Source organism: Phyllobates terribilis, unplaced genomic scaffold (assembly GCF_046119375.1).
Source record: "Phyllobates terribilis strain yellow unplaced genomic scaffold, ASM4611937v1 Scaffold_7__3_contigs__length_470593459, whole genome shotgun sequence".
In the NCBI taxonomy this organism is placed as follows: Eukaryota; Metazoa; Chordata; class Amphibia; order Anura; family Dendrobatidae; genus Phyllobates; species Phyllobates terribilis.
This window is the reverse complement of record NW_027362767.1, coordinates 80,650,827-80,664,972: the sequence shown is the minus strand read 5'-3', so window position 1 is coordinate 80,664,972 and position 14,146 is coordinate 80,650,827. Positions and strand designations below refer to the sequence as shown.

The 14,146-nt window shown below is 41.7% G+C and overlaps 1 protein-coding gene across 5 annotated transcripts in view; it reads right to left on the bottom strand.

The window, feature by feature from the left end:
- Positions 1 to 12,688, bottom strand: part of DPF3 (double PHD fingers 3) — a 177,840-nt gene extending 165,152 nt beyond the window's left edge. For all 5 annotated transcript variants that reach the window (XR_012247350.1, XR_012247351.1, XM_073638878.1 and 2 more), the window contains exon 1: positions 12,581 to 12,688. Coding sequence is in view for 3 of the 5 variants with exons in the window: in XM_073638878.1 (XP_073494979.1) it covers positions 12,581 to 12,612 (32 nt within the window). In the remaining 2 variants the exon portion in view is untranslated. The remainder of the gene's footprint in view (positions 1 to 12,580) is intronic.
- Positions 12,689 to 14,146: the final 1,458 nt, after the last annotated feature.

The following is a 14,146-nucleotide window of genomic DNA, read 5'->3' as shown; positions in this document are numbered from 1 at the left end:
ACACAATCCAACATCTATACTAGCACTGGCATCCCGACAATCAGTATAACGGTATGTAATTACACTGGTTAGCACTGACCATATTTCCCAAGACAATGCACGCTAAATACAAGGACGAAGGTCCTGCAGCACTTCAACCTTCAACTTTTACCAGGCACATTGCAACCTTTGTCCTTGTGTCGTGTTTGGTATTACAGCTCCTCAGATCCATACAAGTAAATGAAGCATAGCAGCAATAGAACTGCAATAGGAAATACCACAACGATTGACACAACTGCTATGTCCAGGTGATCACTAGAACAATTATGTAAATTAGGTTGAAGGAAATGCCAAGCAGTTAGCACAAATAAAAAAATGTATGCTAGAACCCACTAATAATTTGCAAATAAGTTATGCCAAAGAGTGGGATAAAAACCTTTAATGTAGAATCTAAAATGTCACACTGCTGGCTACATAGACAAACAGAAACACACAGACACAAATATATAATATGTATAAGAAAAAAAAAAAAAAGAGACTCCCATTTAGTTATCTAGTTGTGTTACACAATCAAGACACCTATACAGAGTTAGCAGGGTTGGACTGGCCCACCAGAGAACCGGAGAATCCTCCGGAGGGGCCTGGCTTCTCCTTCAGGAGTGTTCATAGTGCAAACCTTGCAGCTGGTATGGGGCTCTTGAATTTGGAAGAAAGGTGGGCTCTCAGAATCAAATCCTCTGGTGAACCCAATGTTCTTCAGTTTGACACTGAGTGTTAGTATACCCATATGGGGTATATTATGAGGCAATATCTCAAGACATAATAGTGATGTAGGTAATAATAGGAACAATGTCACCAAGTCCATATAATGATGCAGGGGAGGTCAAAGTAGATCCTTCACCAATTCGGAGGGGCATAGCTCCAATAGCCACAGCCTGCCCTTGTCAAAATGTTCTTATTTCAGAAAAATCTCCAGATGCGTTGCCTCTATTTAGATTCCTCATAGGAATTGGTTAGGAAAAAATCCCTGCAGAGTGGTCGGCGAAAGGAAATAAAGCCACAGCAACGTCCATCAATGTCTCCTCACTGACTGTAAGGCACTACCTCCTTGATTTAAATAGGGAGTGAAAGAGGTTTACTAGCAGGTCACTCAATTCATTTCCTGTTTGTACCCATGTACTTTGGAGCTCACAGGTGACACTGGCTCAAATAGTAAATGTAATGAGCGACCCCTCGGCAGAAATTTATCTATAACCAACCCCTTGATACCAATGGGGTTAAAGATGGAGTTCTCCGTTAACCATCTAGATACTGGCAGCAGCATCTAGTGGGGTTTACATGGCGACAATCAGTGCCAAAGCTGACACCAGCGGTGTTTTATTTTTTGCTCATGGAAGGGACTACTATTGCCTTATTCTTCAGGTTTGTAAAAAAGTGTATTGATTGTTATTAAGGAGATAAAAGACCCAAGTACTAAGAAATTTTATACACACACACAGTGCACCTCTCCCAGTATCTTATCAGTTACAAGGGAGTTACTATAGAAAAGACAATATGATAGCCAAAGCAAATAAAGCAACTCCTACTCTGTGAGGCTATGTGCCCATGATGCAGAAATGCTCCGGATTTTTTCCTGAGCGTTTCTGCATCTCCCTGGCAGAAAAAAACGCATGCGGATTGTACATGCGTTTTTCCTGCCAGGGACATGCGGATGTGAAGCGTTCTTCACATGTATTTCCGCATGCGGGTGACAAGCACTTTCCAAGCGATTTTAGCATCACTTGGAAAGTGCTGGTCAACTTGGTCACACTATATAAATCCATGCAAACGTCATTCTTCCTTATTTAGACATACTACTGATTAATAGGCTCAAAACGTTCCACAGAGAATCACAAACTTCGGAGACTTATTTCCATGGTTTTAAACATATTGGAGTCAATTTTTCTTGTACTTTTGGGTCAATAGAGGTTTACATAGTGGAGTTCTGAGTCTTATTTTGCAAACTAAAACATCAGTGCTTGCTGCCAGCAAATCTTGCTTGAGGTCTTTTGCAATTACTCAAGGGTTTTTGACCATCTGCCTCCTCAGAAATCCAGTAGCAGCTTCCTCTTTCTGCCACATCCAGGTAGTGTAAACAGTATTCCATAAATTTTGAAATTGCAAACTCTGCTTCCGCCTGTATCTCTAGAAACATTCAATGCCTTTTGACAATAAACAAAATGTGTAATGTGGGTTAAATATTTTTGATTGCAACTGTGTTACCTAACATGTGGACAGGTGACATGTTGTTTATAGGACTTATAGGTCTCACCCCTCCGCCGCAGTCCACAGAGCAGAGTAGATTTGAGTTGGGTGTTACCGCTGAGGGTGACCCCACCCAGAAGTAAAGATGCTGGGTATAAGAGTTCAGTCAAACCTAAGGTCTCATACACACCTGATGAAGGCTCTATGAGCAGAAACGCGTTGTGTGATCCTTTTTAAAGACTCCCTTCTCCCTTCCCCTTTTGTACATCCATGTCCCTTATGTGTATTCACGGTTTTATGTTTTTTTTAATAAACCTACAAATATTAATCCCTGGTGGAATATCCTCCATGCAATTGCACCACAATTGGAAGATTCAACAATTTTTTGGTTACTCTTTAATCCACGGGAGCGCCTCCAGAATCCATTTATCTCTCTTTAACAGGTCCGTCAGCTTCAAATTATTTTATTTCTTGTTTTTCATTATTTGTGATTAAATATTTTTTTTAACTATTATTTATTTTACTCAGTGATATAGTGCCATTAATTCCACAGCACTTTGCAGACAACATCATCGCTGTCCCCATTGGGGTTCACAAGCTTCATTCCCTATCAACATGTCTTTGGAGTATGGGAGAAAATAGGAGAACCCAGAGTTTTCTTTGCTGGGATGTGAACCCAGGACCCCAGCGCTGCAAGGCTATTCTAACATTATGCAGTGTTATTTTGAGTTTGGCTTGGACTTGGTCCCATTTGTATGCTATCCTTACTTGGAGCAATATAGTCTGGTGACAAACTTGCTTTAATTTTGGTTTAGCATTCTAGGGGTTTCACAGCAAAGTATCAAGCCAAGGAAGTGTTACAAAGGTAAATAGTAAATGGAGAAAGAATCATGGAGAAAATTCTGCTTGTCTGCAAAATAATTGATATTTAGGCCAGTTTCACACAGGCATGATCATATACACAAGTCCTGATTCGACCAAGAGTCTGATGATCTGAATTAACAGCAAGTTAGGGATCTATTACAAATACAGTACAGACTGCTCTTGCTAAGCCTTCACAAGGAATAACATGACATGACATACTGGCTGTGTTATTGCAGCCATATACAGTACAGACCAAAAGTTTGGACACACCTTCTCATTTAAAGATTTTTCTGTATTTTCTTGACTATCGAAATTGTACATTCACACTGAAGACATCAAAACTATGAATTAACACATGTGGAATTATATACTTAACAAAAAAGTGTGAAACAACTGAAAATATGTCTTATATTCTAGGTTCTTCAAAGTAGCCACCTTTTGCTTTGATGACTGCTTTGCACACTCTTGGCATTCTCTTGATGAGCTTCAAGAGGTAGTCACCGGAAATTGTCTTCCAACAATCTTGAAGGAGTTCCCAGAGATGCTTAGCACTTGTTGGCCCTTTTGCCTTCACTCTGCGGTCCAGCTCACCCCAAACCATCTTGATTGGGTTCAGGTCCGGCAGGTCTGGTGACTGTGGAGGCCAGGTCATCTGGCGTAGCACCCTATCACTCTCCCTCTTGGCCATGGTTCAGCATGCCTTCAATTTTGAATAAATCCCCAACAGTGTCACCAGCAAAGCACCCCCACACCATCACACCTCCTCCTCCATGCTTCACAGTGGGAACCAGGCATGTAGAGTCCATCCGTTCACCTTTTCTGCGTCGCACAAAGACATGGTGGTTGGAACCAAAGATCTCAAATTTGGACTCAACAGACCAAAGCACAGATTTCCACTGGTCTAATGACCATTCCTTGTGTTCTTTAGCCCAAACAAGTCTGCCAGTGGATTGATCAGCATGACTTAACTATCCAGGTTCCTTTTAACATACTCTGTAGTGTACATATATTTCTATAGCACCAGCATATTCTGAAGTGCTTTATAATTTGGGAAGTAAGAAAGAATGCAAGTAGTCACAACAAATACACAGATAAAATAAGTCCCTACTCAATCTAAAGCCTCTTCCATACATGTTCTGAGTTTTTCACAGATACAACACAAACCCATTAGTCTATTCTGCTGTTCACATGTCCATGTTTTTTGCTGATGAATGGCTGGTAAAAATCACAGCAATGTGTCTGTTTTTGAGACATTGATCAATATACCCTATACAGGCCTATGGGTTTGTGAAGGCATACTGAAACAGCATGGCTACCACAGCATCTTGCAGCGGCATGCTATTCCACCCGGTTTGTGTTTAGCTGAACCATCATTTATTTTTCAACAGGACAATGACCCCAAACACACCTCCAGGCTGTGTAAGGGCTATTTGACCAAGAAGGAGAGTGATGGGGTGCTACGCCAGATGACCTGGCCTCCACAGTCACCAGACCTGAACCCAATCGAGATGGTTTGGGGTGAGCTGGACCGCAGAGTGAAGGCAAAAGGGCCAACAAGTGCTAAGCATCTCTGGGAACTCCTTCAAGATTGTTGGAAGACCATTTCCGGTGACTACCTCTTGAAGCTCATCAAGAGAATGCCAAGAGTGTGCAAAGCAGTCATCAAAGCAAAAGGTGGCTACTTTGAAGAACCTAGAATATAAGACATATTTTCAGTTGTTTCACACTTTTTTGTTAAGTATATAATTCCATATGTGTAAATTCATCGTTTTGATGCCTTCAGTGTGAATGTACAATTTTCATAGTCATGAAGATACAGAAAAATCTTTAAATGAGAAGGTGTGTCCAAACTTTTGGTCTGTACTGTATATGGCTGCAATAACACAGCCAGTATGTCATGTCATGTTATTCCTTGTGAAGGCTTAGCAAGAGCAGTACCTTTTCATCTCTGGAGCTTGAAGACGTGTTTGTGCATTTGTCTGGAGTTTCCCATTTGTCCTTCCTTGTTGTCTATAGTGTTTAGTGGAGATTGACTAGTGCTCATCTCCTCCCTTCCCTAGCTTGAGCCAAACGCCAGGGAAAGACAAAGCGAGGTACGCGTCTAGCGATTGGTTAAGAGCCAATACAGGGACATTAGGGGAGACAGGGTGACGCTAGATCAACCTAGGAGGTCTCCACTTTTCCCTCTTTCCCTAGCGTCTGGGCTCCCTTTCACTCTTCCCTTTGTGTTGCACTAAGTCTTTCCCACACCTTGGGTGACACAGTAGTTTGAGCAGCATTAATCTACTGTCAGGCTTCCAATAAAAAGGTGAACAGGACGCATACCATGTAATATAAAAATATAGGGTCCTCTGTAACTTCTGTATGTAACACTCTTCCATATTTTATCCAATCAAACATGTTTCCATTTCGTCTTCACAAACAAAAATGCACACTGGCGATTTGCAACAGAGGATGTTTGCTGTGCTGATTAAAGGGGTTGTCTCAACATCAGCAATAGTTAAAATTGCAAAGTGTTTGTAATAACAAGCAACTTTTCAACGTTAATTTTATTAAAAATCTTCTCCATTAATCAAGAACACAGGAAATTTTAATTGTATTGTTTATTTATTTTATTCACTTATATAGCGCCTTTAATTCCACAGTGCTTTACAGACATTATAATTACTGTCTCCATTGTGGCTCACAATCTAAATTCCCTATCAGTATGTCTTTGGAGTGTTGCTTGATATCTAGGTTACCGACCACCAATACAGTATAGCAGAATGGCTGAACAGGTGCGGTACTTATATGCTCCTTTTAACAGAGCTTGTAAGCACTGATCTTAGGCTGTGTGCACACAGTGCGTTTTTGTTGGATTTTTTTCTGAGTGGAATTGGCCCAAAAATGCTAGGGAATCCTTATGCCAGCAAAGCCAATTAGAATTCTTAAGTCCTGTGCACGATCAGTATTTTTCCTTTCAGGATTTGCTGTGCATTTAAATCCGCAGTCTGTCAATTTTTTTGTGCATTTTTGCCTGAATTTTTAACCCTTTGAATGCACTGCAACAAAAAAAAAAACATCCAAAAACGCACAAAAAACAAGCGGCTTTTCCGCTGCAAAGAGATGCAGAAATATTCCAAAAATTTCTGCGCCAAATACTAAAGCTGGCTGATTGCTGGCCAAATCCGACTGTAGTGTCCCTGCACTCCTCCGCTGCTACGGCAGCATCACAGTGTGCAAAATTCAGATAAAGGGCGAAACCGTGCCATTGGTCCAAATTTTCAATCGTCAGGAGCGCACTCCTACTAGCAAAATGGAAAATCGGGGAGGTAGGGGAGCGGTGCACTTTAGAAGATGAAACTTTACAAAAACCCTATAAAAAGGCTACACATTATTGCAACAAAGGAAATTATCCCCCAACATTTAACATCTTTATCAAACTGGTAACACAAACATAATTCAATGTTTATGTAACATTTTCTAAATTGAAGTATATACACACTTATGTTCTTTTGACTAGAACGTTTAAGGAGAAATAAAGTCAACCATTTAGTCAATAAAATTAGTCAGGAATCAGGGCTAGGATCCACCATAACAGAGCACAAATTTTCTGCACAAACACATACTATATAAAGTTATGTCAGTCAGCTACCTCCATTTGTGGTGGAATCCGTACATACATTCTCACATTACAAGTGCCCGTGAATGTGAGGCAGGGTTACATCAGCGTTAGTAATTCTGTTTCGTAGACTCCAGCGTAGATATGAACCTAGCCTAAAGGCCAGTTTACCCTGGCTGATCGACCACGTGCAAATCGATCAGGTTCGATTTATTTTATAATATACAAGACATTATTGCCCCATACAGCATTGAAGTTGTCGTCAACATAATCCCTGTTTACACAGAGCAACATGCAGCCGACAATGATGTTTTGTAATTCCAACATAAACAATCAAGTCAGCGACCAACAAGCACTTTGCTCCTTTGTTGGATCATCTGTGGCATCTTTAAGCAGGCCAATGATCGGGGAACAAGAGTTCTTATGAACGCTCATTCACCGATCAAAGTCTCATGTAAATGGACCTTTAGGCTGTGTGCCCACGATGCGTTCTTCAAGCGATTACGCTGCGGAATTTCTGCAGCGTAAACGCTTGGGAAAACGCTTGGTAAACCTTCCCCCGTGGTCTCCAATGCAATTCCGCACTTTCAATGCCCATGATGCGTATTTTTCCGCAGCGTTTATGCTGCGCTCAAAAATCCGCAGCATGTCCATTAATTTTGCGGAAGTGCTGCGTTTTCGCCGCCATTGACTTGCATTAGAATGCGCCAATTCCGCAAGACTGCATCTGTACTTGCGTAATTGGCGCGTTCTAATGTGCGGATGGTACCCGGGTGTGGAGGAGAGGAGAGTCTCATCCACACCCAGGTACCATTAAAAAAGCTGTAAAAACAAGAATAAAATAAAAAATAAAGATTATATTCACCTTCCGACGGCCGCCGGACTCCTTCTCTGTGCTTGCCGACAGATCGCGCAGGACTGAAGGACCTGCGCTGAAGTCACAGTCATGTGACGGTAGGTCTTTTAGTACAAAGTACTGCGATCTGCCAGCAGCCAGCACAGGAGCGCAGCAAGACAACGCGGGTCATCGGAAGGTAAGTATAGGTTTATTTTTTTTTATTTTTAACCATTCTCTCGGGTCACACTATATAAATCCATGCCATTTGCATGGATTTATACAGTGTGACCTAGTTGTCAAGCACTTTCCAAGTGATGCTAAAATCGCTTGGAAAGCACTTGACACCCGCATGCGGAAATGCAAGTGAAGAATGCTTCATATCCGCTTGTCCCTGGCATGAAAAACGCATGTACAATCCGCATGCGTTTTTTTCTGCCAGGGAGATGCAGAAATGCTCAGGAAAAAATCCTGAGAATTTCTGCATCGTGGGCACATAGCCTTAGAGTATATGAACACAACGTCTTTCAGGTGAGTCTAACCCAAAATCCACCCGAAAAAGCTATATGTTCAGTCTTTTGAGCGTCTTTAACAGCTTAAGGTTTCAAAAGTGCCTAGGAGTAACCGGACCATTCTTTTCGCGTCTTCTGCTTGGATGACACTCTATAGTTTATAATATAACGGGGGTGCACAACCTGCAGCCTCCAGTCATCTCTGACTCCTCTGTGTTCAGAATCTCAAACTATGGTGATAGCTGCGCTCACTCTATAGTCATCTTGACTCTTTTTTTTACTGGAGTGCTAAATAGGGGATTAGAGGAACCTCTTTGTCTACAATAGTTAAAGTTCCAGAAATGGAACCCTCACTTGTTCAATTACGGTGTATGTAGTACTGTCGATACCTCGGATCAGAATACCCTTTCAGATTTTATGCGGCCTTTGGGATAGGACAGTCACAAAATTTGGTAATAAAAGTCAATGGACATGCTCAAAAGATGCCAAGACGCCTTTGTCAGCGTTTTGCTTCAGAAACCCCTACTTGTTTCTTCACGTTGAATAAAAAAAAAAAAAAACAGAAAAACAAGAAACTGACAGTAAAAAGACAACCTAAATACGATGTAAAAATGCTAAAAATAAAAAAAATGCCGGCAGTCAAAAAGGACAAAGCAAATTATCAAAAAGACGCAATATACGACGATTCAGGAAAAAAATGCCAACGTGTCCTGGAGAGTTTTCTTCTTGGTAAACCTGGTGCTTTTTGTGCACATACATTTAGCATCAGGTGGACTTCTATGGGTTAATGCTGCTAACCTTGAAGATTACTTGTTCATAAATAAACTCACATAATAGCAATTAGCCAAGGCTCCTGGTGAAAGGGGATGAGGCCTTAGAATGTTAACAATTTTAGTGGACTTAAAAAACATAAAACGCTAGAAAATAATTCACACCCATTCACTTACTATACCCAAGTTAAAAATAGTAAAATCAGGGTTGTAAAGCAACATCAAGTTTTTCCTAGTAGGCGGAAAAGTTAAGTGACCTTAAGACCTTCTGACACGATTGAAACTCTTAAAAACAGCTGCAAGTTTGCACTTAACTATCTTCCACGTAGCCAACTGAACTGTTCTTTGCAAAGCAATAATTCAAAATAACAAACACCATTAACAATATATACTGTATATATGAAAGTAACCTTCTACCCAATATGATCGATACAGAAATTTATCTGACCATTTAAAAAAAAAAATCTTCCTGTTCACTAAGCAAAGGCAGAAATCTTGAAAATGATGAACTGATACACATATTAGGAAATTGCTGAGCTTATGACAAACGGACCAATCTGGACTTAAGACAAAAGGCATAAGCAACACACTTGTCCATGTAATTGGTACTGTAGTTCAGTCTTCTTAAAAGGGTTGTTTAGGAATAAAATAGGGGCATTACCAAAGTTTTGTCTCTGGAGGCGTGTACTTTTCCTCCTGCATGACACTGGCCAATCATAAGAAGGAGCCGTCAAGCAGGAGAGAAAAAAAAAAAAAAGAGAACATGCCTTGCTCTCAGCCCTGATCTCTGCAGCTACTTTGTAGTATAAGGCTATGTTCACACATCTTGTTTTATTCAGTGTTTCTTTTCTGCAGTAAAACCTTATTTCTTGCCAGGAGGTTGTTCAGGTTTTTCCTTGCTTTTTTTCTTTTTTTTTTTGTCATTTTCATTGTTCTTTTGTCTCTTTTATGCATGTACATGAAGTTCAGTGAAAAAAAAAAATATCATTCTGGTTTTGCCACAAAAAAAACGATGAAAAATTTGACACCTGCGTTTTTGGTGCATTTTCTCAGTGTTTTTTTCACCACCCATTACTTCCAATGGGTGAAAAAAAGCTGAAAAAACGCTGAAAGAAGTGACATGCTCTATTTTGCAAAAACACATGCAAAGCAAAAAATCTTGAACAAAAAAAAACCAAAAACATGACATGAGCATGAGATTTCTGGAATATCATAGACTTTGCTGGTACTATAGAACACAGCTGAAAATTTGCATAAAAAGACAAATCAAAAACTGCTGAAGGACACATGATGTGTGAACATAGCCAAAAAGCAGAGCTGAGTGTAATTACAAACACCTCCAGATCTCCTCTGGTGGCAGTCAGTGAAGTCAAAGTAAAGTATAAGTTTTGCTACCAAAATGAGGTCTATTTGTAGGGAAGTACTGCAAGCAATGTGGTCTTATAACAACTCAAAACAAGATGGGGAACCTTACTGTTGATGGGTCATGACATCTCATCCATCCATTCCTGGATAGGGTGGAGATGGTTTGCTTTCTCCCATCCCTTTTACACCAGACGGATGGTATAAATATTTGCCTTGTTTTCTAAAGTTCCTGTTATCGTGAACATTTAACTACAGGCTCCAGAACAAATACCATAATATTTATTACCATGTGATCTCAAGGCTATGTTTTATAGTGCGCTGCAATAGCTAAGGGAGGAATATGTTATGTTTAATAGGGACTATAGCCTGTTAAAGGGACCCTCCATCGCCGAAACTAAATCGGACTATACATTTCCCATGTATACTCACCGTACCTAGTGCCTTCCGTTCTTCTTTCACTGCCTCACACTGGGATTTCCAGAACATGCTCCTCTTCTCCAAAATGGCCAGCACAGAGGCACGGGGAGCCCTGTGGAAAGTCTGAATCATGCCTCCCCTATTGAAGGATGGGCACAGCACTGTCATAATCAACACTGATGCATCCCATGGAAATGAAGAGGCAGGGGAGGTGCAATTCCGACTTTTGACCGTGCTCCCGAATGAATTAGTAATTTTGGACTCAAGCTGCCGAGCTTAAAGAGGGAGGCAGCTGCAGATATGGCGACTATACATGGGTAATGCCTAGTCATATTTAGGTTTGGAAGGCGGTGGGTCATCAAAGCAGGACTCATTAATAGCAATGGTTAGTAAGACAACAACAAAACCATTTCTATAGGTTACCTACTGTAATAAACAAGCAGCAATAGGGGCAGCATAGTGGCTCAGTGGTTAGCACTGTTGCCTTGCAGTACTGGGCTCCTGGATTGAAATCCCACCAAGTACAACATCTACAAGGAGTTTGTATGTCTCTCCGTATTTCCGTGGATTTCCTCAGGGTACTCTGCTCACACTTACTGGCAGGACATAATGAATGTTATTTGGGCCCAGGGGCAACAACTTTTGAACCTGGCCTCCTCTAGAACCACAAGGTTGTTCCTTGGATACATGGGCTTCTGTGACCCTGCTTAAGTCTACAAGTCCTCCCCACTCAATGCCTTGGTGTTCAGCACTGTTTTGCAGTGCTGGGGTCCCAGGCTCAAATCCCACCAAGGACAACATCTGCAAGGAGTTTCTATGTTCTCCCTGTGTTTGCGCGGGTTTCCTCTCCCACTCCAAAGACATACTCATAGGGAAATTACATTGTGAGCCACAACCGGGAACAGTGATGATGTCTGTAAAGCGCTGTAGAATTAATAGCTATACAAGAGAGTAAAATAAATAAATATTATTTTCATAAAGTGCAAATCTTCTCTCTGAACATAATGTTATGGATTGTTCACAAATTAAAAAACATGCTGATTGTACAAACTCAAATTAAATAATGTAGTAGTTTAGAAAATGTTTCAGGCATGTATTTAATAAGTGACTTAATCATATACATGACATGAGTTGACCATGCTCACACAAATGGAAGGAGAATTCAATACAATGGCTCATTACCATGCAGATCATGAATTATCAGTAGTCAATAAAAAAAGAGTGTACAAACTAGTATTGCACCATTATGGAATAATTTCTGTAACCGTAGAACAATAAAGCTGCCCAATGACATGGCACGGCAAGGAACATTCAGCTAACTGCCCCTTTGTACATGACCATGCACAGACTTAAAGAGTCATGCAGAAATAAGACCAAGACAAATTGTTGGAGGAGAGATGGTAACCAACAAACAGCTAACAAACTACTGGATCCAAAAAACTGATATAAGATCTGTAAGTAGCTTAAAGTAACCTAGGTGGCTCAGATTTCATTCAGAAGAGGCTGGTGGTCTCAGCTGGTGATAATGGGCAGCTCTATTTACATAACTCCCCGATTAGTTCCTCCTTGGAGACCATCTACAAATCAGTCAATGAAGAGGGTGGTGGATGATAAAAGGCGATGTGACAGCCCCCATTTGTCAACAGCCTCAGCTCATTGCCCAAGTTCTGAAACTGTGCGAGCTGTTGTCAAGCCTCCTCCTTGCGGTGACCACAGCTGATCCTGCCCTGCGGTGTGCAGCCACCAATGCCATGCACGGTGCTGCCATCTCGCCTGCAGCAGAGCAGCTACCTAAAATATTTACTAAAAAAAATATATTAAATTCTTCTCTATAGGAGATCTAGTGGAAGCCAGTGCTTGTGGCTGTGCGCTGGGAGGAGGCAGCGCAGAGCACGCAGAAGTGTGCACTTGTCTCTGTGTGTGCACAGCTCCCACTGAGAAAGGCGCCTTTTTTTCATATGGAAACACGCGGATTGTGCACATTTGTACTCACGGTTTCAGGGGGTTGTGAATGACAGTCGCCATCTTGCTACAATGTAACAGAATATTGTCTGTCTCGGAGTTCTGAACGTTCGATAAGGGAGGGGGGTGAAGAGACGGACCAATCAGCGGCGGCAGTACCGGCGCCGCAGCCAATAGAACGCGAGGGGGCGTGTCGTGGAAGGGTTGTTCTGCTAGGTATTAGAGAGCTGTCAAAGCACCAGAGGTCACTCCCTTGGGTGGCCGGACAGGGAGCAGTAGGGGAGGAGGAGGGGACTCGGCGCTTTACTGGAGGAGTCGGCTGGGCTGAAAGAACAATCTTTACCCAGAGTCAGATGGGTTAACACTGAGTGGGCAGCGTTTGGGCACTTTACAGGAGGTGGGAACTAATTAAAGCAGCGCTCACCGTCTTCTTGCATTGCACTTGCTGCTCGTCATGCACCCTGGACTCCAGCCATCTCCCCCCAAAGAACACAGGCTGCAAGTGTCTGACGTTTATTTCAATGCCCATAGCTTTATCTGGCTGTCACCCTCCCCCACTTCTCTCCAGTTTCTTCCGATGGGCTCTCTGGCAATGATATATGACCCCCCTCCTTCACCCCTCCACACACACACTCCTCCTCCCACCTCTGGCCCCTGTATTTCTCAGTGTCAGCTAATATCCTGCAGTCGGTGCTCCAGCATCAGGATGCACTAAGAGGTCACTGAAGTGTTGTCAACTGCAAAACAAGGTGACTGCAGTGTGTGTGTGACACCCCCATGTCTGCTGTGCCTGGCACACTCTGCCTGCTCACACAGATCTGCGAAAGCACAGTGTTATGACAGCTGAAATGATACAGTTTTGTTTATATGGGTAACAAGCCTATAGGCAAAAGCAACATGGGCCAGAATTTGCATGGAAGAGCGCAGAGGGGGGTTCAATCAACTTTGAAAAAAGTGACCCGAGACTAGTAAACATTGGAAAGAGAAAAGCAAAATATAGATCTGGGACTTGTCGTTTTAGTATATGCCATTACTTTATTATTAAGAAGATGGGGGTCTGACTTCTTGTACCCACCACGAAGATGAAATAGCTGTAGCACTCTTGGTACTCTGTCCTCTGCAAAGTGCCTCCATTTAAGAAGGGCCCTGCCGTGCATAGAAAAACAATGAAAGAATGCAGCCCCTTAGTTTTCATGACTGTAGTAGGGGCTACAGCGGCTGGATCTTAATAAAGTGATGGCAAATCCAAGTGATATAAAGGAAAACAGCTTTAAACAATGTTTTTTTAGACAAACATGTGATATAGCTAAAATGTATATGCTCAATATATTGTTTTTTTTTTCCTTGGATTGGCCACAGTGTGAACGTGCTCTTACACCTTTAACGTATATTGCACATATACCAACTTATATTCTGGCTCATTTCTTTGGTTTTGCTGTAGTTTTTTTGTGCCTTGTACAAACAGGGGCTTGGCTCCCCTTTCTGAGCTAGGACTTCAATCTATATACACTGCTCAAAAAAATAAAGGGAACACTTAAAAAACACAATATAACTCCAAGTCAATAACACTTCTGTGAAATCTACCTGTCCAGCTATG